The sequence below is a fragment of the Capricornis sumatraensis genome, chromosome X (genome assembly GCF_032405125.1).
Source record: "Capricornis sumatraensis isolate serow.1 chromosome X, serow.2, whole genome shotgun sequence".
Taxonomy (NCBI): Eukaryota; Metazoa; Chordata; class Mammalia; order Artiodactyla; family Bovidae; genus Capricornis; species Capricornis sumatraensis.
Window position 1 is genome coordinate 59,223,685 of NC_091092.1, and position 27,990 is coordinate 59,251,674.

Below are 27,990 nucleotides of genomic sequence, written 5' to 3' on the forward strand. Positions count from 1 at the left end.
GTGTGCTTTGTGTCACTTAACTTTTTTATGCCAGTTTCTTCATCTGGAAAATTAGGATAATGATACCACGTATTTCAGAATTGCTCTGAGGATTTAAGGAGACAGTATTGAGGCCAGTAATTAGAACAAATCCAGTGCTCACTATATGTTAGCTGTTGCTACAGCTTAATACTATTTCAGAGGTGAGGCCACATGAGCCACCCATAAGGCCAGGTGGACACAGAACTCACCCAGAAGTCTAAGGTCTTCAATTCCAGACAAAGAAAAGAGTACACCCACCACTCCAGCTTCTCTGTGTGAAGGAATAATTAGAAGTTTGCTATTTGATTTAATTAAATGAAAAGACCAGTGAATTAGACTAAAATTGGTGAGGACTGCAATTCATAGTCTAGCCCCTGTTGACAGCCTTCTCATTTTTCAAATGTAAGAAATTATTTAATTGGGAGATGAGTGGAATTCTTTCTTATTTTTAAACAAATATTTTCTATGTTCCTTGGCTCTTTTTAAATTACTTTGAAGATCTAATTTCCTTCAAATATTACCTTCTGAAACTAAAGGTGAACAGAATTATCTTTTCCTTTTGCAAATTTACTGTGGTATTGGAAGTAAAATTCCAATAAAATAAATTGGAAGTAAAATATAAACTTGAAATTTATATTTATATAAACACACATGCCTTTAGCCCTCAGCAGGACTCCCATTGGTGGGGAACTTATCAACCAGTTCCTAATGTCATTCCAACTTGCTTTTGATCTGAAAGAGTAAAGATAAGCCAAATAGCAAGTGATCACTATGTTTATGTTAACTATGAGGCTCATGTGTGTGCTGTGTGCTTAGTCGCTCAGTTGTGTCTGCCTCTTTGAGACCCCATGGAATGTAACCCAGTAGACTCCTCTGTCTGTGTGATTTCCCAGGCAAGAATACTGGAGTGGGTTGACATTTCCTCCTCCAGGGTATCTTCCTGACCCAGAGATTGAACCCATATCTCCTGAGTCTCCTGCATTGCAGGTGATTCTTTACCCACTGTCATCTCACAATAAACTGTATTTCCTTGTTTGAATTAAAATAGATCCCCAATAAGCTATGAATTTTCTTCTTTGAGCACAAACCAGAGTAGGTTCCCCAACTCTAGCTTCTCCACTCCAGCACACACATAAACATTTGTCTTAGTACTGCCCTTTGGATCCATTCAATGAAGTCTGCTTCCAGTTCTTTTGAGACTTAAAACTTTCAGAGATTGAAAAAAACTGATCATGCTATCCCTAAGTCTGATCTTTTTATTCCTTTCCATGTCGTGATTTTAAGCACCCTCATTTTCCCCCTTCACTTTCCTCTGGCTTGGGTCTAATTTTTTTTTTAACTGGCACTCTGAAATATGTTTTATGATGAAACTGTCACAATTCTATTAGAGACAGGATTATAAAATGAATGATATGAACAAAAGCCAACCATACCCCCTTTATTTCATTATAAGCTATGATGGACTTTTCAATTCTTCCCAGTAACAGTCTTTCTGAGAACAGTGAGGTTTTAAGGACTGGGACGTTGACTAAAAGAACAAAGCCCTAACTTTTCTGTATTCTTACTTCCGTATCACTGGAAATTTTAGAGAATAATTGCTTCTTGTTGCGCATGCTTTTCACTGTAAGAAGAGACTAACCTACTAGAAATGAGTTCCCATGTGACTAGCGGGTCTGCTAGCAACATGGATTTAGGGAGTGGGCTACAGTGACTTATGGATAGGCTCTCAGAGATCTGAGAGTTGGAGTGCTCTGTTCTGTTAATGGCCTTTTCATTTCTTTTTGATAATCCTTGGGGACAGAGATACTGTAAGTACTCAGTGACACACCCCTCTCCCAACAGCATTAATCACTGATAACCTCTTCAGAGGAATCAGAAACAGATGGTTATAACAAAAGTCTGTGTTAGAGATCCTAAGCTCTAATCTAAGCTCTGTAGTTGAGTAATACCCCTTTTGCAGAGAGTTTGGGCACAGCTCATAACTTTTGACATTTGGTAGGCTAGAGGTCTAGCACTACGTTTATGCTACTCCATCTAGTGTCTGACACTTGGAATGTACAGGAACTCTTAATAGCTAGCTGCATGCAACACATGTTTATAGCAAAACATCAGTAAGAAATACCACAAGATTTAAAAGAGACCACAATCACTACCAACTTAACAACTGTGGGTTCTCATTAACTCTACTATTGCTAGAATCTTGATGCTCACAAAGGTAATATAGAACACACAACTGTTCTTATTTTCTCTGGAGCTACAAATCCAAGTATTGCCTTCATGGCATCCAGCCCCATCATTTTATGGCAAATAGAAGGGGGGAAAAGTGGAAACACTGACAGATTTATTTATTTCCTTGGGCTCCAAAATCATTGCAAATGATGACTGCAGCCATGAAATTAAAAGACACTTGCTCCTTGAAAAGAAAACCATGACAAACCTAGATAGTGTATCAAAAAAGCAGAGACATCACTTTGCCAACAAAGGTCTGTCTAGTCAAAGCCATGGTTTTTCCAGGAGTCATGTATGTATGTGAGAGCTGAACCATAAAGAAGGTCGAGTGCCAGGAATTGATGCTTTCAAGTTGTGGTGATGGGGAAGACTCTTGAGAGTCCCTTGGACTGCAATAATATCAAACCAGTCAATCCTAAAGGAAATCAACCGTGAATATTCATCAGAAAGATTGATGCTGAAGCTGAAGCTCCAATACTTTGGCCACCTGAGGCAGAGAGTTGACTCACTGGAAAAGACCCTGATGCTGGGAAAGACTGAAGGCAAAAAGAGAAGAGAGTGGCAGAGGATGAGATGGTTAGATACCATCACTGACTCAATGGACATGAATTTGAGCAAACTCTGGGAGACAGTGAGGGACAGGGAAGCCTGGTATGCTGCAGTCCATGGGGTTGCAATGTGTCGGACATGACTTAGGGACTGAATAACAAGAACCCTATCACAAGGGAGGTTGGAGGGCAAAGACACTGCAGGAATGTCCTTCCATAAGACCCATATTAATGCCACTAGAAGCACTGCAAACAGTTTTGAGAAAAGTCAAAATACCATTTGAGTATTTTCTTTACATGGGCCAAACCCTGGATATTAATTATTTCTTTCCTACCCCTTTCTTTACTACATTGGTGCTTATTTCTTGCTTTTGCCACTGGTCCTCTCTTCTCTAACATGTATGGAACAAATAAAACCATCAGACAGAAGCCTCTTCAGTGGTTCATAACCCTTTGCTGAAAATAGAGGCCACTCCCAAGAGCCAGCAGGATTTCCTTGGGGCAAAATTATGAGGAATTTAGAGAGGGAAGCAGAAGCAGTGCCCAAAAAATGACCAAGAAATAAGTTGGAGAATGACTACACAATGTGTTCTCCACTCTAGAGGCATATCCTTAAGCCAGAACAAGCTGAAAACCAGAGGGAAAGCAATAGAATTTTTAAAACAGCTGAAATATTCCAAAATGTTACAAGGACACTCTGATATTTTTCCAGGGCCTACTGATTTTGACCTTATGCATAAAATTAATAAATGGTAAAAACATTGGTATTGGAATCTGGAAACTTGGGTTAATCCTGGTCCAACCTCAAGTTAACTATACCTTAGTTTCTTTATCTGTAAAAAATGGAATCGATTTTGTTATTATTCTAACACTAAAAACATTGGCCATAATCAATTAAAAGAGGCTACCAGAGGGACTTATACTGTCATTCTTATTGTTTGGAACTTCCAGATAAGATGGCACAGGTAATAAACACACAATAATGAGACATAAAACATAAAAGATATAATTGTTTCAGATAAAAGATCAAAATGTCATGTAACAGAAATAAATACAAAATGTATGCAATATTGAAGCCAGAGTTCTGGTCTGAAAAGAAGAGGTGGAGTAAAGAAACTAAAATATTTCTTCGTACAAAAGGAGAAATTGGAAGTACAATATTATACAAGCACAAGGCAGTAAGAAAAAGAGGGTGAAAAACAAAAATTCAAACAAAGTTAAACTGGTTTTTGGCATAGTGGAGTAACAGCATTGCAGCCTTTCTTTGCCACTGATTATAAATAAAATTTCTGGATAAAATATAAAAGCAACTACCTAAGCACTCTAAAAAGTAAAAAAGAACAGGTGGTTTATGGACGGGAACCAAAACTTGGAGAAGTAACCCACAGGGAAATACGTTTCCAGTGTTTTTCTCTCTTCTTCTTTTCTCTTGTAGTTCTGCCTCAAAGGCAAAGCTGCATAGTGGGCTAGTGGCACAAACAGGCAAAACTCTTGACAAAAAAACATCTGTCCTACCAGAGAATCGGGGAAAAGGCAACTGCAGACCAGAGAGTATGGGGAATCCCAAAGTACAGAGGGTTAAACAAGAAGATCCAATAATTCTTCCCTCAAAAAACATATGTTTACCCTTAAGAACAAAGGAAATGAATCCTGAATGTTCATTGGAAGGCCTGATGCTGAAGCTAAAGTTCCAATATTTTGGCCACCTGATGGGAAGAGTGAACTCATTGGAAATATTCCCACCCTGATGTTGGAAAAGGTTGACAGCAGGAGAAGCGGGCAATAAAGGATGAGATGATTGGATAGCATAACTGACTCAATGGGTATGAATTTAAGCAAACTCTGGGAGATGGTAAAGGACAGGAAAGCCTGGCATGCTGCAGTCCATGGAGTTGCAAACAGTTGGACAGGACTTAGCAACTGAACAACAACAACATGCCCCTAGGACAGACCCAGGGCAGCATGTGCAAAGGCTTTGACAAGTACACTATGATTTCACACAAAATTTCACACTAGTCCTGAGTTGCACAAGTATAGGACAGAGTCTGTTCAAAGCCATATAGCAAAGGTTTTGATAACTGAATTATGAAGTAATATGTAATCCACAGCCCAAGTCTAGGGACTATCCCCTCAGTGATAACATGTGTGAGATACACCAAGTGCAGTATAGCAAAGACCTTGAAACCGTAAAGATCTGGGTATCACCACCCAGAGAAAGCAAGGCAGACCTTGCTGCTTAACCAAGTTGATTCTCTGCTAAAACAAACAAACAAAAAAATCAACATTCTCCAAAGCATTATGACAAGGCTGACGCTCCACATAATATGAGTCAAAATGTCTAGACTAGAATTCAGCAGTATTTTACTTAGAAAGAACTAGAAAAATATTACCAATTCTGAAGGGAAAAGACAACAAAGATCAAATATAACACAATTCAGATGTTGAAAATTTCAAAGATTTTTAATTGCCAATTATAACTAAGTTCCATGAGGTAAATGAAAATACATTTTAAATAAACAGAAAGATGAAGCTCTCACAGAAAAATTAGGAAATATAAAAATAACCAATTTGAAAATTGAGAAGTGAAAAAGTGCAGTCACCAAAATAAAAACATTCACTGCTGCTGCTGCTAAGTCACTTCAGTCGTGTCCAACTCTGTGCAACCCCATAGACAGCAGCCCACCAGGCTCCACCGTCCCTGGGATTCTCCAGGCAAGAACACTGGAGTAGGCTGCCATTTCCTTCTCCAATGCATGAAAGTGAAAACTGAAGGTGAACCCACTCAGTTGTGTCCGACCCTCAGCGACCCCATGGACTGCAGCCTTCCAGGCTCCTCTGTCCATAGGATTTTCCAGGCAAGAGTACTGGAGTGGGATGCCATTGCCTTCTCTGAAAAACATTCACTGGATGGTCTCAATAGCAGAATAGAGATGACAAAGGTAAAAGTTAGTGGATTTGAGTGATAGAAATTATCCAATGTGAAGAACAGCAACAAAAATGTCTGAAAAAAATATCAAAAGAACCTCAGGGGTATTCTGAACAATATGATACTCTCCAACACATAGAGTACTTGAATTCAAGAGGGAGTAGGGAAACAAACTAGTAAAGAAAAAATATACTTGAAGAAATAGTGCTCAGAAACTTTTCAAGTTTGGTAGAACACACAAGTTTACAGAAACAAATTATTATACACACTCCAAACAGAAAAGAATGAAAAATAATGAAAGATTGCTTAGACATATCATAATCAAACTGCTAAATACCAAAGATGAAGAAAAATCTTGAAGGAAGCTATTAGAAAAGAACACAGTCTGTGAAGGGCGATAATTACTTGAAAGACTGAAGATATATCATCAATTTACAGACAGTAGTGAAACAGAATCTTTAATATGCTTATAGAAAACAGCTGTTAACCTCTGAATTCTATATCCAATAATAATAAGCTTCAGGAGACATTCTCAGATTTAAAAAGACAAGGGAATTTGCCAGCAGACTTGTTCTATAGGAATTCTACATAAATTCTTCAGGTTTAAGGGAAATAATGCCAGGGGGAAATTAGATCATCAAGAATAAACTAAGAACAACAGAAATGGAAGTTCTGGATATATATAAAAACATTTTTCATTTTTAAGCTCTTTAAAATAGTTATGACTGCTGAAGGAAAAAATTCAAAGATTGTCTCATGTGGCTTTTAATGTGCTGTTGATATAATAGTTAAGACATCCATAACATAAAGGTCATTTAGATGGGAAATGAATGTATACTGTTACAAGGCTACACAATTTACTATAAGTGGAACAATATTAATTCTAAGGAGAGTGTCAAATCTCAGCTGTGACATTTGCAATCCCTAAAACAACCAATGAATCTCACAAAGAAATATTTCTGACAAGGCAATAGATAAAATAAAGATATTCAAATACTTCAAAAAATCAGAAAAAGGAAAATATATTAGCAGAAAAACAGAGGGGACAAATAAATAATAAAATGATGGATCTAAGCACAAAAACTGATGGAATTAAAATAGGAAATATACAAATCCAATATTATTGTTGGACACTGCAATATCCCTCTTTCAGCAACTGATAGAATGTGTACAGACAAAACCAGTAAATACATGGAAGACCTAAACAATATTTTCGACTAATGTGATCCTTATAGAACATTCTACCCACAAAAGAAGAAAACCCAATCTTTTTCAAGGACACTGGAACATTCACCAAGATATCCCATAAAACAAGCTTTAACAAATTTAGAAGAATTCAAGTCATATAGACTATGATTAGTGACCATCAAAGAATAAAAATAGTAAACAATACAGAAAAATATCTGGTAACATTTAGAAATTAAAGAACAATCTTCTAAATAACCCATGGATCAAGAAAGAAGTCACAAGTGATCTTTCAAAATACAGTGAACTCAATAAAAAATAAAAATACAACACATCAAACCTGTGGGATGCTCACAGAGAAATACATAAGAGGGAAATTGATAGAACTGAATGTCCAGGAAAGACTCTAAAAATCCAAAACCTAAGATTCCATCTCAAGAACTAGAAATATATAAAAAAAGAAACACTAAAAATGAAACAACTAGAATCAAAAATAGAAAAACAATTGAGAAAATCAGTGAAATTAAGAACTGGCTCCTTGAAAAAAATGGAAAAATATACAAAACTCTAGCCAGACTTTACAAAAACAAAAAAAGAAAAGACAAAAAAATTTATGAGTATCAGGAAAAATAGAGTAATATCACCAAAAGGGGCAGAGTTAGGAACTTCGGGGTTTTGTCTTTCCATAAAAACAATTAATAAGCTTGGGAAAACTGTAAGAATCAACTTTTACAGAACTCTACAATCTAGTAAAAAATTTATAACCACCAAGGGAATATGTGATGAAGAAAACTGCTACTGCAGCCATAAAGATGTCAGCCCACACTCCTGTTACCGGTTCCCATTGCCTGAAGGAGTAATACAAATCTTATTCTCAAAAAAATTGTGGTTAAGGGTTTTGACCTCAATGGCAGCTCCCTCAAAGAGGGATGCAATGGCTTACCTTTGTTTCACCCAACTAGGAACATTTCCAGAGCTGTGGCGGTCCTGAGAGGCATAGCCAAAAGCATTTGAAGACAAAAATATTGACAGCAGCAGCCTGAAGCTAGGGGTAAACAGTTGAGACAAACAACAGACTGAAAAGTCTGAGAAGAAAAAGTTTAGAAAAGGAGATATTTGGGTGAATAAAGATTTTTATAAAGTTCCAGCATATACCAAGGGATTGATAAATTCCCGCATAGGCCCAGGGCTTAACACACACTCAGGCTTGAGAAGAATCTAAACTTTCACATCTGGCTAAATTTCAGACCTCACTAGAAATGAGAAGTGGAAGATAAGACAGAGTCAATTCTCCCTAAACAAATCTATAAATTAAACACAGTCCTATATAAAAGCTAAGGGTATTTTTTAAGAAATTCATGAGTTGATTCTAAAATTTATATGGAAAGGCAACAGAGCTAAATAAAATTGCCAAAACTAATTTTTTAATGTGTTCTTAATTTGGAGGACTCCATTATAGGATTGAGTGTCTCAAGAGTTACTATACACATACATTGATCAAAACAGTCAAGGAATACACATCAATCAATGGAACAAAGTACTGTGTTAAAAAATATGGCCAGACATATACGGTCAATTGAATCTCAACAGTGTTTATAATGCAGTGTAGAAAATAAAGCCTTTTCAATAAGTTGTGCTAAAAATCGGCTCAGTTCAGTTCAGTTCAGTCAACAGTCCTGTCCAACTCTTTGCGACGCCATGAATCTCAGCCTTCCAGGCCTCCCTGTCCATCACCAACACCTGGAGTCTACCCAAACTCATGTCCATCGAGTTGGTGATGTCATCCAGCCATCTCATCCTCTGTCTTCCCCTTCTCTTCCTGCCCTCAATCCCTCCCAGCATCAGGGTCTCTTCTAATGAGTCAACTCTTTGTATGAGGTGGCTGAAGTATTGGAGTTTCAACTTCAGCATCAGTCCTTCTAATGAACACCCAGGACTGGTCTCATTTAGGATGAACAGGTTGGATCTCCTTGCAGTCCAAGGGACTCTCAAGAGTCTTCTCCAACACCACAGTTCAAAAGCATCAATTCTTTGGTGCTTAACTTTCTTCATAGTCCAACTCTCACATCCATACATGACCACTGGAAAAACCATAGCTTTGAATAGATGGACCTTGGCAAAGTAATCTCTCTGCTTTTTAATATGCTATCTAGGTTAGTAATGACTTTCCTTTCAGGAGTAAGTGTCTTTTAATTTCATGGCTGCAATCACCATCTGCAGTGATTTTGGAGCCCCCCAAAATAAAGTCTCTCACTGTTTCCACTGTTTCCCCATCTATTTGCCATGACAGAAAACTAGTCATTCTAATCACACTAGGACAACAGCCTTACCTAACTCAATGAAACCAAGCCATGCCCACGGGGCAACCCAAGACAGGTGGGTCATGGTTGAGAGGTCTGACAGAATGTGGTCCACTGGAGAAGGGAATGGCAAACCACTTCAGTTTTCTTGCCTTGAGAACCCCATGAACAGTATGAAAAGGCAAAATGATAGGATACTGAAAGAGGAACTCCCCAGGTCAGTAGATGCCCAATATGCTACTGGAGATCAGTGGAGAAATAACTCCAGAAAGAATGAAGGGATGAAGCCAAAGCAAAAACAATACTCAGCTGTGGATGTGACTGATGATAGAAGCAAGGTTTAATGCTGTAAAGAGCAATATTGCATAGGAACCTGGAATGTCAGGTCCATGAATCAAGGCAAATTGGAAGTGGTCAAACAGGAGATGGCAAGAGTGAATGTCGACATTCTAGGAATCAGCCAACTAAAATGGACTGGAATGGGTGAATTTAACTCAGATGACCATTACATCTACTACTGCGGGCAGGAATCCCTCAGAAGAAATGGAGTAGCCATCATGGTCAACAAAAGAGTCCGAAATGCAGTACTTGGATTCAATCTCAAAAATGACAGAATGGTCTCTGTTTGTCTCCAAGGCAAACCATTCAATATCACAGTTGTCAAAGTCTATGCCCCAACCAGTAACGCTGAAGAAGCTGAAGTTGAACAGTTCTATGAAGACCTACAAGACCTTTTAGAACTGACACCCAAAAAGGATGTCCTTTTCATTATAGGGGACTGGAATGCAAAAGTAAGAAGTCAAGAAACACATGGAGTAACAGGCAAATTTGGCCTTGGAATGCGGAATGAAGCAGGGCAAAGACTAATAGAGTTTTGCCAAGAAAATGCACTGGTCATAGCAAACACCCTCTTCCAACAATACAAGAGAAGACTCTACACATGGACATCATCAGATGGTCAACACTGAAATCAGATTGATTATATTCTTTGCAGCCAAAGATGGACAAGCTTTATACAGTCAACAAAAACAAGACCAGGAGCTGACTGTGGCTCAGATCATGAACTCCTTATTACCAAATTCAGACTCAAAATGAAGAAAGTAGGGAAAACCACTAGACCATTCGGTATGACCTAAATCAAATCCCTTATGATTATACAGTGGAAGTGAGAAATAGATTTAAGGGCCTAGATCTGATAGATAGAGTGCCTGGTGAACTATGGAATGAGGTTTGTGACATTGTACAGGAGACAGGGATCAAGACCATCCCCATGGAAAAGAAATACAAAAAAGTAAAATGCCTGTCTGGGGAGGCCTTACAAATAGCTGTGAAAAGAAGAGAGGCGAAAAACAAAGGAGAAAAGGAAAGATATAAGCATCTGAATGCAGAGTTCCAGAGAATACCAGGAAGAGATAAGAAAGCCTTCTTCAATGATCAATGCAAAGAAATAGAGGAAAAGAACAGAATGGGAAAGAAAAGAGATCTCTTCAAGAAAATTAGAGATACCAAGGGAACATTTCATGCAAAGATGGGTTCGATAAAGGACAGAAATAGTATGGACCTAACAGAAGCAGAAGATCTTAAGAAGAGGTGGCAAGAATACACAGAAGAGGGGCACAAAAAAGATCTTCATGACCCAGATAATCACGATGGTGTGATCACTAACCTAGAGCCAGACATCCTGGAATGTGAAGTCAAGTGGGCCTTGGAAAGCATTGCTATGAACAAAGCTAGTGGAGGTGATGGAATTCCAGTTGAGCTGTTTCAAATCCTGAAAGATGATGCTGTGAAAGTACTGCACTCAATATGTCAGCAAATTTGGAAAACTCAGCAGTGGCCACAGGACTGTACCCAGAAAGGATTTCATTCAAATATGAAGGAGAAATCAAAAGCTTTCAGTTCAGTTCAGTCACTCACTCGTGTCCGACTCTTTGCGACCCCATGAATCGCAGCACACCAGGCCTCCCTGTCCATCACCACCTCCCGAAGTTCACTCAGACTCACGTCCATCAAGTCAGTGATGCCATCCAGCCATTGCATCCTCTGTTGTCCCCTTCTCCTCCTGCCCCTAATCCCTCCCAGCATCAGAGTCTTTTCTAATGAGACAACTCTTCACATGAGGTGGCCAAAATATTGGAGTTTCAGCTTTAGCATCATTCCTTCCAAAGAAATCCCAGGGCTGATCTCCTTCAGAATGGACTGGTTGGGTCTCCTTGCAGTCCAAGGGACTCTCAAGAGTCTTCTCCAACACCACAGTTCAAAAGCATCAATTCTTCCATGCTCAGCCTTCTTCACAGTCCAACTCTCACATCCATACATGACCACTGGAAAAACCATAGCCTTGACTAGACGGGCCTTAGTCAGCAAAGTAATGTCTCTGCTTTTGACTATGTTATCTAAGTTGGTCATAACTTTTCTTCCAAGGAGTAAGCATCTTTTAATTTCATGGCTGCAATCACCATCTGCAGTGATTTTGGAGCCCCCAAAAATAAAGTCTTAGACCTAATTGTAAAACCTAAAACTATAAAATTTCTAGGAAAAAACATAGAAAATGTCCATGAACTTGGGTCATGCAAAGTCTTTTATTAGATAGGACATAAAAGTCAAAAACTATAAAAGAACAAATTATTGCATTAGACTCATCAAAATTTAAAACTTCTGTTTTTCAAAGATGCTATTTAAAGAGTAAAAGGGCACATCAAAAACTGAAGAAATATTTTCATTTCACATTTTCTAACAAAGGATTTGTACACAGAATATATAAAAAACTTTCAAAATTCAGTAATAAGGGATAAAACAAGCCAAAAATTTTTGCAAAGCATCAAAATAGATATTTCAACCAAGAAAATATACCGATGGCAAATCAGCACATGAAAATATGCAATCAGGAAATGCAATTTATAACCACAATATGATACCATTAGTAACCTGTCAAAAGAGCTATAAGGGGATTTTTCCAGTTGATAGAACTATTTTGTATCCGAGCTACATGATATTAGTTACATGATAGTATATCACGAAGAGTGAATTATACTGAATATAAGTTGCATATGAAGTTTTAAAAATATAAAATTTGATTAAAATTAAACAAAAGTGAAAAAAGCATAAAGACCCCCATTTGAAAAGAGTCTACACATTGAAACTAATGAAACAGAACAGTATGTCTGTAAACTGTCCTATGAATACATGAAAACTTGATGTATGGGAGGACAGGCATTATATATCAGTGAGAAAAACTTTTACTAATGAAAAAATGTACCAAACTGCAAGTTATCCATATACAAAAAGTACATCTCTACCTCATACCACATATAAGCATCAATTACAAGTGTACTAACTTAAATAGGAAACATAATTCATGAAAGAAAGAAACTGAAAAACCAATGAATGTAAGATATCCAACATCACCAGATAATGAGGGAAATGCAAATTAAAGAGAGATACCACTTAACAGCTATCAGCAAAATTTTTAAAGCATGACAGTACCGAGTATAGGTTAAGAACTGAAACAAAGAAAAGTTTCATACAGTGTTGGCGGGGTGGGGGGGAGTAAAAACTGGTACAACCATTTAGGAGAGCTATTTGGCAATATTTGCTGGCACTGAGAGCTGTATATCTTATAATCCAGTTATTCCACTGACAGATCTATATTCAAAAGAAATTCCTACCCATGTGCACAAAGAGACATGTACAAGTATGTGCACTTGGGGTTTGAAATGTGATCCTATGTATACTTAATGGAATTGTAATAGGCATCTTTCAGCAAATAAAATTATTTATTTCCCTCAGAAATCTCCAATAGGGACTCCTTTGCAATCACTGTAGATTAACATTTTCCAAGTGAGATGTGGTCATATTTCCTTTGTTGTGTAATAAATTAATGTGATGGTCCTGGCCAAGCAGAGCAGAACCCAGGCTTTCTGCCTAGAGTTAGATACCTTCACTCTGCAACTCAATTAAGTAGTTTTTCCTCCCACGTCTTTGTTACAGTTTTCCTATCCTTTTGACCCCACTAAGAATTTTATCTTCCAAACACACTGTCTGCCAAGCTGTCCTTCCTTAATCTTGGTGTTAAATCAGAAATCTTCCATATTTTTCCTTTTGCATCAGTATTAGCCATCATCTGCTCTTTTTAATTTTTCTTATGAGGAACCATCCTCTAAGTTGATATTCAGCTTTGAAATTGTTATAGCTTTTTTCAGTACTCTTTTTTTTTCATTAATTTATTTTTTAATTGAAGAATAATTGCTTTACAGAATTTTGTTGTTTTCTGTCAAACTTCAAAATGAATCAGACATAGGTATACATATGCCCCCTCCCTCCTGAACCTCCCTCCCGTCTCCCTCCCCATCTCATCCCTCTAGGTTGATACAGAGTTCCTGTTTGAGTTCCCTGAGACACACAACAAATTCTCTTTGGCTATCAATTTTACATATGGTAATGTAAGTTTCTATTCTACTAAACATACTCCCACCAAACCCTGACATTCACAGATTCAGACTGGGGCTGTGAGGGTGTGCTGTTCATTTTTACCCTGTTACACTCTTTCTCTCAAATATAGCAGTGATGAGAAACAAAGAACCCTGTACTTAGAACCAGTACCCTTGAGACTGAGCCCCGGGTCTACTGTTTATTGACTAAGTTACCTTAATCATTCTAGTCTTAGTTTCTACACTGTGAAATGGGGATATCAGTATCTGTGTCTGCCTTCACAATTCCATTGTGAGAATTAAATAACAGACATTAAATGTGAAAAAATACTTGGAACTTGTAAAAGGGCACCCATAGTAAAGGATCTTGAGTATGGAGTTTTGAGTTAGGTAAAATCAACAGGCAAGGCTGTACATTGTCATCCTGCTTGTTTAACTTATATGCAGAGTACATCATGCAAAATGCCAGACTGGATGAAGCACAAGCTGGAATCATGATTGCCGAGAGAAATATCAATAACCTCAGATATGCAGATGACACCACCCTTATGGCAGAAAGTGAAGAGAAGCTAAAGAGCCTCTTGATGAAGGTGAAAGAGGAGACTGAAATAGCTGACTTAAAACTCAACATTCAAAAAACTAAGATCATGGCATCTGGTCCCATCACTTCATGGCAAATAGATGGGGAAACAATGGAAACATTGACAGATTTTATTTATTTTATTTTCTTGGGCTCTAAAATTACTACAGATGGTGCTGCAGCCATAAAATTAAAAGACGCTGGCTCCTTGGAAGAAAACCTATGAAAAACCTAGACAGCACATAAAAAAACATGACAAACCTAGACAGCATATATAAAAAAAAGAGACATCACTTTGCTGACAAAGATCCATATAGGCAAAGCTATGTTTTTTCCAGTAGTCATGTAAGGATATGAGAGTTGGATTATAAAGAAAGCTGAGCACAGGATAATTGATGCTTTTGAACTGTGGTGTTGGAGAAGACTCTTGAGAGTCCCTTGGACTGCAAGGAGATCCAACCAGTCCATCCTAAAGGAAATCACTCCTGAATATTCACTGGAAGGACTGATGCTGAACCTGAAGCTCTAATACTTTGGCCACCTGATGCAAAGAGCTGACTCACTGGAAAAGACCCTGATGCTGGGAAAGATTGAGGACAGGAGGAGAAGTGGGCCACTGACTCAAAGTACATGAATCTGAGTAAATTCCTGGAGATAGTGAAGGACAGGGAAGCCTGGCACGCTGCAGTCCATGGGTTTCAGAGTTGGACACAACTTAGTGATTGAACAACAACAAAATCAATGGGAGACTCAGGGATACCAACTTCCTTGACTAAACCTTGTCCCTGATCCCCAGCTGATCTAAGGCTACCTCCTAGCAGACACTGCTGATAGCCATCCCCATTAGAGGATGAGGAAATGATGAAATAAAACAATAATAATGCTGGGAGACTGCTATTATTTGTCATTCAATGTCTACATTTATTATTGGTCCTGGCCTTTTCCAGCTGGAGGACTGGAAGACATATTTGGCTCTACTTCACTTTGAGCTTCTGCTGCTAAAGTTCCCATGCTAGGCCAGCTCTGTCTATTATCCTACTGCAAAGGATTCTAGACCAATATAACACTAAAAAGAGGTGCTAAAAGATTTGAAGGCAGAAAACCTGCTTCCTGACTTTTCTTACCTTTCACTTTGCCATTCTCATCATAAATAAGACTTAGCAGTAATTTTGGCATCCTAAGTTCAACTTTCTGCCAAACAAATATACTTCTTCACTCTCAAAACCAAGAGTCTCCCAAATGGTCTATATCCCAATCTCAGGGTTCAATATCCTTGTACCTCCCTGGTAGGTGGCTCCATGCTTAATATAACTCCACTTCTGCCAACACTGCAGGAATCTCATTTCCTATAGAAACCCCACAGTAAACTGTCCTTGACCAAATTGGACCTCAATGCACTTGCCATCTTATGCATGAGGAAAAGTGATATTGGAAGACAGTCTTCCCAATAGATCTTCACCAGGAGGAGTATGCTAATAACAATCTGTGTAACACCCTAGCTGCTTTCTAATCTTGATAAATGCCATATTAAGTGCTTCTAGATACAATAATACATTTGAACAGCTTCCTGTCTGTCATTCCAAACTCAAAATCCCTTGGATACCTGATTTAAATTATTTTTAACTACTCATGTCAGCATTTTCTCTGGGCCAACCAGAAGTAATACATATCTATTAGTCCTGAGATGGAATTTCTGAGTCACATTTTATCTATCACAGTTTCTGTATGATGTTGAACAAGGTGTCAGTAATTCTGAACTGAGAGCTTTCCATCCCCATTCAATTAAATACACTCAGCAATTCTTGGGTTTGATCAATACTGTTGATGGATGGTTTAATTTTCAGTTTTCTCCACTGACAATCTCCGTGACAGCCTCTCCTGGAATGTTGAAGATGATGAGACAGATTATTATGTAGTCATAGAAAATTTGGTTTTAACCCTTCATGTCTATTTAAAGTAGTCTAGCGTGCATAGGATGCATAGCATTGCACAATGGAATCACCTGAATATTCAGGTTTATATAAGAGACAGTACCTGGAAACACAGTATGCAAAACTGCTAAATAACGTAAATTCTAGAAGAGGAAGCCTGTATCTAGGCATTTCACTTACAATGTCATTCTATTGAGTCAAATCTCATTTATAACAACTAGTAGGGCTCTCAGGGAGGGACTTTTGGTGTCCCCAAATTAGAAAAATCACCTTATGTTATATCACTATCTATGGCACTGATGTGGCCTGAGAGGTTATTGCAACCTTCTCTAACCCTCAATATCACCTGAGAATTATTGGATTTAATCTTTTATTCCAATGGATTAAGACATCACTCATTGCTGCTTACTCTTAGCCTGTTTGTCAAAGTTCTCTTCTACCTCCATGGACAACCAAATTACCTGATTTCTGTCCACACTCCCCTCTGAGTTTTGAGTGTATTAGCTGGGTCTTTGAAAATTTCAACACTCTTTATATTTCCCAGTGATATTGCCACAGATCAATTTACATTGTTGCACTCTTCCAGGCAAAGGACCCCTTTCCATAAAAACAGTAACTTTCTTCTCAACGACTACCATGAGTGGAGCATTCTGGTAGGTGATCATTCTCTGAACAAACCAGGTTTCCCAAAAGAACCTTCATTATGTCTCCTGGCCTAGGGATTAGGATGAAGAGTATATTGACCAAAGTATATTGACCAATACTGGACCTTGAGAGGAAACAAGATGGCATTTGATCCTCCTTTCAACAGATATGAATTACCAGCCTAAATTTCAGCTCAGTATTCAAAGCTAGATGACCATTAACTCCACCTGTGTCTTTCAAGATTATAGTAATCATCAATCTAGTTGCCTTCTGACTCTACAGCTGGCTTATAGACATTTCCACACTTCATTATTTTCTGCTAGATTCTGTCTCTTTCTTGGGAATCAGTTGGGATAATCCAGAAAAGTGGAGTATTTTTTTTTATTTTTTGAAAGAGTTGTTAAACACACAATACCTTGGCTCACTCTGATACCTGGTTCAGGAGATTAGATCCAAAAAAGCCATCACAGTGGTATGTCTCCCACTTTCAGAATGTTTCAAAGGCTGTTCAAGCCTTCCCTTAGTGTCCCCAGTGAAACAGTGGTCTTATTCCACCTATGGCAAGGGTTACAGAAAGGTAGTGTCTGAACCAGCTCAAAACTGTGAATAGTTCTCATAGGCAAGGCCAAAGGTAATAGATCTATGTAGTTTTGCAACAATGCCTCAGAAAACTCTCCAAGTTGTATATTCTACTTTTCTTTCTTTTCTCACCTAGCAAATCAACTTTTCTTGCACTCTTCTTATGATTTCCATACTGTTGCCTGGTAACTGGTTTATTACTCTTGGCATAGTCCCTACACCAGTTGGATTGTCTACTTGGGCTCTCACTTCCAATTTCACTCCTGAGTATTTTCTTTCAGATATTTCTCATCTGCACATTCTTCAGCCTGCAAGTTAATCATTCACCACCTAACTTTAACACCAAGAATTCCAGCCTGAGTTTGAGACACTGAGCCTTCGCTTTTTCCAGACAGAGAAAAATCATGATACAAGCACCTAAATAACTAACCCCTTGCCAAAGAAGTATATGCTACAGAGACTCTACTAAAGACATGAGGTTTAGACAAGCAGTGGTCAATTTCAAACTGACAGAAACAACAAAAATGATAATATATCTATGGTGTTCGATTTTATAAAATACTTTTGTATATCTTATTTCACTTGATTCTCACAATAAACCTGGAAGGCAAATATTCATTCATTAAGCAAATACTGAGGACTTACTATGGACTAAGCAATAACTGACAATTTAGCAACAAATCAGGGTCAAAAAATCCCCACACTCCTAAAACTTATATTCGAGGGTAGGGGAAGCAGATAAAATACTTGTAAAGTATGATAATGCAATAGATGCTATGGGGAAAATAAAGCTGCAATTTGGATGTAAAATTTTAAATACAATTGCCAAAAAGGCCTCATTGAGCAGGTGCCATACAAGCAAGAGGAAGCCAATATAATAATTCAGGTGAGAGATAAGGGTGGTTCACACCAAGCTGGTAGCTATAGAGGTGATGGGAACTGGTCAAATTTTGGGGTGTTTTGATGGCAGAATTTGTTACTAGACTGGATTTAGAAGGAGTCAAGTTTCCTATAATGTGTGCTGGTTACCTTTATTTTGTACCCAAAGGTATGACGTGATGGTTTAGAGAGGCCAAGTGACTTTTCTAATGTCACTCACCTAGAATGAGCCAAAATAAAATTGTAAATTCAGGTCTCCTAGCCTAGGCTTGAAGACTGCATGCTAGAAAGGGTATTTAGATTTTGAAGAAAGAACAAGACCCTAAATGGTAGAGTTAAGAGTGTATGCTAGACAAAGGACATAATATGAATAAAGCCATTGCTGGGCTCCTAAACTGCTGATAGTATTTCTGCTAGACTAAGACACAGTCCTCTATTATGAGTGCTAAGCACTCAAGGCAGGGAACAAAGAGATTAATGACTAAAAGAAGAGAAAGAAGGCAAAAGAGTTAAGCATGAAATCAAAAGATGATATTCAAATGAAAGACACTAGCACAAACAGGAGATCACACAAAAGCAGTGAGAGATCACAATTGTATACAGAGCTCTTGAAGAAAGTTGAGCACAGTGAATAGGAACTAGTGAAAATCAGGTATTCCTCCACAGTTCACACAGTGAAATGGTGACGTGTTCAAGACAGAAAGCAACAAGGGGTCAGGTACTAGAAGCTGGTTTATAACTCTTGGTAAATGAGGCAGAATGAGAAGTTGATGCCACAGAAGAAAATAATTATTTGTGTAATAACTTTGCGCCCAACCAAAAGATATGAATCAGCAGAAAAGAAAGCAGAGACAAAAATCAAGGCATAAGGGATCACAAGGAGAACCTGTCAATTATATCCCATTCACGGTTTTCCTATACCTCTTCTATGGGCAAAGCTCTGTGCTGAGCACTCCAGGGGAAGAGAGCAATTAATAGGACATGGTTTCTGCCTTCAAGTAACTTGCTAGGGAAGAGGAAGAACAAAGGAGACAAAGCATAGGACCACGTTATTGCCCAGTCTGTAGCTAGCACTATTTCCGTGTGAAGGCTTCCACATTGCTGACTATTTGTAGCTAAAGCCAAAGGATTCCAGTGAGAGAAAAGCAAGAAAGGTCTGACAAAAAATCTCACTGGGAAATCTCTCCAGGGCTTGACTAATTAATTAATGTTAACTAAGTCTATATAGCCTCATTAGAGGGGCATAAAGAAGAATATCTTGATACTCCAAGTTCTTCCCGTGGTCTACCCTAAATACCTCCTGTAGTTATTCCATCCTGTCATGTTTTCAGAGATAGTGGTGATTGTCCGGAGGTACTAAATAACCACCATGACATGGAAACACTGTTCTGGTTATTTAAAGTGAAAGTGAAGTCGCTCAGTCATGTCTGACTCTTTGCGATCCTATGGACTGTAGGCTTCTCTGTCCATGGGATTTTTCCAGGCAAGAGTACTGGAGTGGGTTGCCATTTCCTTCTTCAGTGGATCTTCCCAACTCAGGGATCGAGCCCAGGTCTGCTGCATTGTAAGCAGACGCTTTTACTGTCTGAGTCACCAGGGAAGTCTTTAAATTATTTATGTATTATTTTAATTAGTTTTTTTCCAAGTGGTAAGTTTGAAAAATGCTGTGCTATAAGACAAGGCATTTTTTGGATGTTATGTAATAAACTGGTGCAAAAGTCAGACAATGAATTAAATCTCTGCAGTCCTGACCTTGGATATATTCCAACTATCGAGCCCTATGCCTTCTTTAACACTGGTTGGTAGCTATCTACTTCTCCATGCTAATAGGATCCCCAAGGAAAACATGGTCGAGAGAAGAGGTAGAGCAGGAAGGTGCTATACTAGTAGCTAATCTGTGGTAACAGGTAGGTCTCAGATCCATTAAAAGACTATAAAAGATATTTATTTATAGAAACACAAGTATTGCTAAGTCACTTCAGTCGTGTCCAACTCTGTGCGATCCCATAGATGGCAGCCCACCAGGCTCTCCCATCCCTGGGATTCTCTAGGCAAGAACACTGGAGTGGGTTGCCATTTCCTTCTCCAATGCATGAAAGTAAAAAATGAAAGTGAAGTCGCTCAGTTGTATCCGACTTAGCGACCCCATGGACTGCAGCCTACCAGGCTCCTCCATCCATGGGATTTTCCAGTCAAGAGTACTGGAGTGGGGTGACATTGCCTTCTTCACACAAGCTATTACAAGAGCTATTATTGTAAAGTTGAGTTTAAAAAGGGATTTTCTAGGGGATCAAGATGGTGGAGTAGGAAGACTCTGAACTCAGCTCCCCTAAGATATGTATCAAAACTATAACTACATATAGAGCAACTCTCACATAGAATGAGTTCAAGACTAGAAGAATGGCTCTTCTACAAGCAAGGCTGTAAAGAAAGAACTATACTCAAGTCTGGTACATAGGGAAAAGAAGCAAGTTGGTTGGGTCCTGCACCCTGAATGGGTGACCCCAAAGAGCAGGGGGAAATCACAGGGTTGAGGATTCTCCCTGGAGAGCAAGTGGTTCAAGCCACATATTAGGCACCTCAACCCTGAGGACTAACATGGAAAAAGAGCCCACTTAGCTGCTTTGGTAAACAATGTAGTTTATTAGAGGACTGTAGGAAACCCAAGACTCCACTTGTGAGGAGCACATGCAACCAATTTGCTTGCTCCCAGTTCTAGCACAGACACATCAGACTGAAAACTGAATTGTTCTCTGGCTGACCAGCCAGGACTGCCCTGGCACACACCCCAAACTGAACCAGGCTCCTGCTCCAACCCATCCTGTTCCAGCACTGCTCCTCGCTAAGGCAGAGATGGTCATTGCCTATGAACACGCATGCCTAGAGGGAACAGAGCCAGCTGAGGCCTCAGTCCTGCCTCTGGGTAAGGTAGACATCCATTGCCAGTGTGTGTGTGTATGTGCAAGTGTGTGTACACATGTGGGCACCAGTGAGGGAACAGAGATAGTTCAGTTCTTGACTTTGCCTCTAGCCTTGGCAGAGACCACCACTCCCTACACACACATGTGTGAACACACTGGGAAAGAAGTGGAGGCAGCTCAGTAGTGGAGCTACAACACTTCCTAGCTCAACCCAGCCTCTAACCAAGGTGCACACACTGCGGAACAAGTGGAATGAATTCAGAAGTGCAGGCTTAAGTCCTCATATCCTGGCCATACCCTCAATAAAGACAGAGACAGCTATCACATTTGGGAGAAGCCCAACTCTCTCAGAGTTCATGCTCCAGCCTCTTGAGCCCCCACCCCACTCCCACCATTGAGCCTAGGAGAATCCCCAGTTCAAATCCAGCCTTAACTTCCACAGAGACTGTAGCTGATAGAGCACACCAAGAGAAGATGCAACCTGTGGCCACCACATGTCCACCTTTCACACCAAAGCCACTGATCATACACAGACTACAAAGGATGTTCCCACACAAGGATACATATTCAAGACCAGGATTGGTAACTATTTTACCTAATTTCATAGAGACAAACAGAGAAAGTTAAACAAAATAAGATAGTGGAGTATGTTTCAAATGAAAGAATAAAATAAAACCTCTGAAAAAACCCTAATGAAACAGAGATAAATAATTTATCTGATACAATTCAAACCAACAGCAATAAGAATGCTAACTGAACTTGAGTGAGAATTCCAACAAAGATCAGAAAATATAAAAAAGAACCAATCAGAGCTGAATAATACAATAACTGACTAGAAGGAATTAACAGCAGAGTAGGTGATGTAGAAGAAAGCATAATTGACTTTGAAGGTACAATAGTAGAAATCACCTAACAAGAACAGCAAAAAGAAAAAAAAAATTAATGAGGATTGCCTAAGAGATCTCTGGAACAACATCAAGCATACTAACATGTACATTATAGGGTTCCCAGAAGAAGGAGAGAGAGATATATAGGGGTAGAAAATTTATTTAGTGAAATTATGACTGAAAATTTCTCTAACCTGAAAAGGAAACAAATATCCAGGTAAAGGATGCACAGAGTCCCAAACAAGAAGGACCCAAGACACACAAAAGACATATCATAATCAAAATGGCAAAAGTTGAATATAAAAAGAGAATTTTAAAGGCAGCAAGAGGAAAACAAAGAGTCACATATAACTGAATCCCCATAAGGCTATCAGCTGATATTTCTGCCAAAATTTTATAGACCAGAAGGCAGTGGTATGATATATTTAAACTTCTAAAAGAAAAACTGATATTAAAAGAAATGTGGATTCATGTTGATGTATGGCAAACCAATACAATATTGTAAAGTAATTAACCTCCAATTAAAATAAATAAATTTATATTAAAAAAAGAAAAAAAATAAAAGGTATTCTTTAGGTGGGAAAGGTAAAACTACATGAAGTAAGAATTTACAGGACAGAAAATCATAACACTAAAGGCAAATACATAGTAAAGGTCATTGATCAACCATAAGCTAGTATGAAGATTAAAAGCCAAAAGTTGTAAAATTGAGTATAATTACAAAAAAACAGTTAAGCGAAGAATATGAACATGTAAAATATAACATTAAAAGCACAAAATATGGGAGGAAGTAAAAAATATAGATTTTCAGAATGTGTTTGAACTTAAACGATTATCAGTTTAAAATATGTAGATATAAGTCAACATATATAAACTCCACCATAACCACAAATTAAAAACCTATAGATTCTCAAAAACTAGAAAGAAAGGAACATAAACAAACCACTAAAGAAAATCAACAAACCGCAAGAAAATGGACTAAAATAAGAAGAACAGAGAAGGACTACAGAAGGACTACTTTAAATGTCAATGGACTAAATTCTCCAATCAAAGACAAAGAGTGGCCAACTGGACATAAAGGCAAGACCCATCTATTTGCTGCCTATAAGAGACACACTGTAGTGGTAAAGATAAATAGAGACTTAAAGTAAGGGGACACAAAATTATATTGCATGCAAATGAAGACAAAAAGAAATCTAGGGTAACAATACTAATATCAGACAAAGTAGATTTAAAACAAAGCCTATAACAAAATACAAATAAGGGCATAATATAATGATAAAGGTGTCACTAAAAAAGAGAATGTAATATTTGCTAACATATATTCACCTAATATAGGAGCAGAGTTGGTGATGGACAGGGAGGCCTGGTGTGCTGCAATTCATGGGGTTGCAAACGGTCGGACACAACTGAGTGACTGAACTGAACTGAACTGAACTGAAATATATAAACCAAATATTAAGAGATATAAAGGGAGAAATTGACAATAATACAATAACAGTAACACCCCATTTACATCAATGGACTGATCATACAGACAGAAAATCAATAAGGAAACAGTTGCCTTAAATGACATATGAATCCACCTGGACTTAGATATATACAGGACTTTCTATGTAAAAATAGCAGAATATTATTTCAATTAATGGAAACATTACCAGGATAGATCACATGCCACAAAACAAGTCTCAACAAATGTAAGAGGATAGAAACTATAGCAAGTATTTTTTTCTGGCCACAATGGTATGAAACTAGAAATCAAATACAGGAAAAAAAATGTGGAAAACACAAACATGGAGACACTAAACAACATGCTACTAAAAAACTGATCAGTCAATAGAGAAATCAAAGAGGAAATGAGAAAATACTTTGATAAAAGTAAAAATAAAAACAAATCACTCCAAAATCTATGGAACACACCAAAAGCAGTTCTAAGAGGAAAACTTATAGCAATACAGGGCTACTTCAAGAAAGAAAAAAAAATCAAATAAACAATGCAACCTACAATAGAAAGTAATTATAAAAGGAAGAATAAAGCCCAAAGTCAGCAAAAGGAAAGAAATAATAAAGATCAGAATGGAAATAAATTAAAGAGAGACCAAAAAGAAAAGATTAATGAAACCAAGAGCTGTTATTTTGAAAAAATAAAATTGATATGCCTTTAATTAGGCTCATTAAGAAAAACAGAGAAAGGACTCAATTGAACAAAGCTAGAAATGAAAGGGTAGAAATTGCACGTTACATCCAAAGACACAAAAATCATAACGGAATACTGTGAAACAGTCATATACCAAGTAATTAGACAACTCATAAGAAAAGCATAAATTTCTAGGAACATATAATCTTAAAAGACTGAATCAGGAAGAAACTGACAATCTGAATAGACTGATCACTAGTATTGAAGTTGAATTAGTAATCAAAAACTTCCAGAAAAAATTCTAAAACCTGACAGCTTCACAGGGGAATTTTGTCTGCTATCATTTTCTCCTCCTTTTTTCCCCTAATCCCATAATATAATCAGTCACCAAATTCTTACATTCCCACAATCACTACCTTCCTTCTGGATAACAAATCAATTTGTGACTAGCCTTTTCTTCCTCCAATACTGCCCTGCTCCAATCTATTATTTATACCAAAGCAAGAGCCATATAGCCTTCATCTAAAACAAACACCCAAAAAAAGACCATGAAAATTTATTTTTAACTTTACTTAATAAGTGTGTTGATTACAGTGATATAGGTATAGAGATTCCAACACTATTTTATGTATATTGTATAATTAAGCAAATTAGTAAGTCAATGAGGAATACTTAGACTGGAATTAGTGGTATCAGTATAAACCCATTACACATGCACATACACACATATATCTACATTGTGTCTATATATGGTGGTTTAGTCGCTAAGTCGTGTCTGACTCATGACACCATGGACTGTAGACTGCCAGGCTCCTCTGTCCATGGGATTCTCCAGGCAACAATATTGGAGTGGGTTGCCATTTCGCCCTTCAGGGGATCTTTCCAACCCAGGAATCGAACATGGGTCTCCTGCATTGCAGGCAGATTCTTTACTGACTGAGCTACAAGGGAAGCTCCTATGTGTATGTGTATAAATATGCATATATAAGGGTGTGTGTATATATGTGTGTGTATGTATATATACATATATATTATTTTCTATTTTCTCAATTCTATCCACTGAAAGATCTTAGAAACAAAGAAACCCAATAGCAATGAAAATATTTGGCACATAGAAGTTGGATCTTAAATATAATTTCCCACAGAGAAAGATCCCATTTCTTCTTAGAAAAAATGATTGACTGTAAGGCTGAATAAGGGAGAGTACAAGTTAAATATGGAATATGGTTATGCTATGGAGCCAAAAAGTGCTCAAAAATGAAAATACATCAAAAGTCAGCTTGAAGAGGCTCTCAATAAGCAAATATGGGAAATTACGAACAATAATTCTAATCAAAATAGATAATAACAAATAATAATATTAATGGATTACAATTCATTGAATAAAAAAGAATCCATCTGTTCATGCTGATAGTTGCCTAATTAACTAAAGATAAGGAAAGAGACTTCTTATAATACTGTCATATAATAAATGTAGATGATTGGCAAAAGTTGAATATGGACTACAGATTAGAAAATAGTATGTCAGGTTATATTTTTTGAATTTATAATTTAATTATAATTTTATAAAATAACTTCTATGTTCTAAGAAAGTACACAGAAAGTATTTATGGATAAAGGGTTATAATATCTGCATCTAATTTTCAAATGATTCAAGAAAAATTTAAATATATATACATCTGCATACTTGCCCTTTCAATATGGCCCATGAAGTATTGTAATATGTTTACTTCCTTATGAGATCCCATCTAGCCATCAGATTTCTCCTCTACAGAATATCAGGCTGATGTGTGATTGGGGTTTTTAGAACAAAGACATGTTTCCCAGCTGTTCCTGAGATACATCTGCCATCCAGGCAGGGACTGCTATTTTATTACCAGAAATGGGCGTGGCCAAATGATGTGGTTTAACACCCTATATGCATTTACCTAAGTGAAATTCGGAACCTTCCAAAACCAGACCAGAGAGACTAACCATTGAAATGAAGGATTAGGACACATTTCCAGTACTCAGAGGGAAGAAACTCAACTTGATACTAACCTCATTGATCAATACACTATTAAAGGTACCTTTAGACTCTTTTTAGAAGACAATACCCAGGAAGATCTTAAAACAATAACTGACCTCCAAGCCCAGGTCGCAGCCGATTGTCATAGCCATCCAGAAGACGATCCAAGATTCTGGTGAAGATAGTGATGTTGTCGGTGCTGTCATCAGGAATATCTGGAGCATGCTTTGGAGAGAGTCTGAGGCAGTGGAAGAAAACAAGACACAAGATAATAGTTCTTAATAGCAAATATTTAGATGTCTAAACACTTTAATTCAAGAAAATGTCAATCAGTAGATTGGGCCAGTTAAATGGCTTTGTACCTCCCAAACCAGCAAGTACTTTGGCATGAGTTTTAGCAAACATACGGTCCATCCCTATCTATTTCTGCTTTATTGACTATGCCAAAACCTTTGATTGTGTGGATCACAATAAACTGGAAAATTTTGAAAGAGATAGGAATACCAGACCATCTGACCTGTCCCTTGAGAAATCTGTATGCAGGTCAAGAAGCAACAGTTAGAACTGGACATGGAACAATAGACTGGTTCCAAACAGGAAAAGGAGGACGTCAAGACTGGATATTGTCACCCTGCTTATTTAACTTAAATGCAGAGTACATCATGAGAAACGCTGGGCTGAAAGAAGCACAAGCTGGAATCAAGATTGCCAGGAGAAATATCAATAACCTCAGATACGCAGATGGCAAAAAGTGAAGAGGAACTAAAAAGCCTCTTGATGAAAGTGAAAGAGGAGAGTGAAAAAGTTGGCTTAAAGCTCAACATTCAGAAAACTAAGATCATGGCATCCAGTCCCATCACTTCATGGGAAATAGATGGGGAGACAATGGAAACAGTGAGAGACTTTATTTTTGGGGGTTCCAAAATCACTGCAGATGGTGATTGGAGCCATGAAATTAAAAGACGGTTACTCCTTGGAAGGAAAGTTATGACCAACCTAGATAGTATATTCAAAATCAGAGACATTACTTTGCCGACTAAGGTCCATCTAGTCAAGGCTATGGTTTTTCCAGTGGTCATGCATGAATGTGAGAGTTGGACTGTGAAGAAAGCTGAGTGCTGAAGAATGGATGCTTTTGAACTGTGGTGTTGTAGAAGACTCTTGAGAGTCCCTTGGACTGCAAGGAGATCCAATCAGTCCATTCTGAAGGAGATCAGTCCTGGGTGTTCATTGGAAGGACTGATGCTAAAGCTGAAACTCCAATATTTTGGCCACCTCATATGAAGAGTTGACTCATTAGAAAAGACCCTGATGCTGGGAGGGACTGGGGGCAGGAGGAGAAGGGGACAACAGAGGATGAGATGGCTGGATGGCATCACCAACTTGATGGACATGGGTTTGGGTGAACTCCAGGAGTTGGTGATGGACAGGGAGGCCTGGCGTGCTGTGGTTCATGGGGTTGCAAAGAGCCAGACATGACTGAGCAACTGAACTGAACCCAGCAGTAGAGAAAAACCAGTAGAAATCTTAGACAGGATGTCTGTAGGAATAATACCTGGCATAAAGTTGATTTATCAAATTTTGTTTCATGAACAAGAGGGCCCCAAAACAAAAAAGGAAATTTTTAAATTACCCCTCTTTCTAATCTAGAATAGGTTCACAGAACAACAAAGCCAGAAAAACCCTTGAATTTCATGTAATTTACCTATATCTCACCCTGTGAAGATAGAGCAACAAAGTAAAAGCCTTCCATTAAATGTTAAAGCCACCAGAACACTTAAGAG

The 27,990-nt window shown here is 38.0% G+C and overlaps 1 protein-coding gene across 1 annotated transcript in view; it reads right to left on the minus strand.

Annotated features, from left to right (window-relative positions):
- The window catches only part of GABRA3 (gamma-aminobutyric acid type A receptor subunit alpha3), a 142,178-nt gene that overhangs the window by 100,668 nt on the left and 13,520 nt on the right, over positions 1–27,990 (minus strand). The window contains exon 2 of the mRNA XM_068962291.1: positions 26,323–26,444. Coding sequence (XP_068818392.1) covers positions 26,323–26,444 — 122 coding nt within the window. The remainder of the gene's footprint in view (positions 1–26,322; positions 26,445–27,990) is intronic.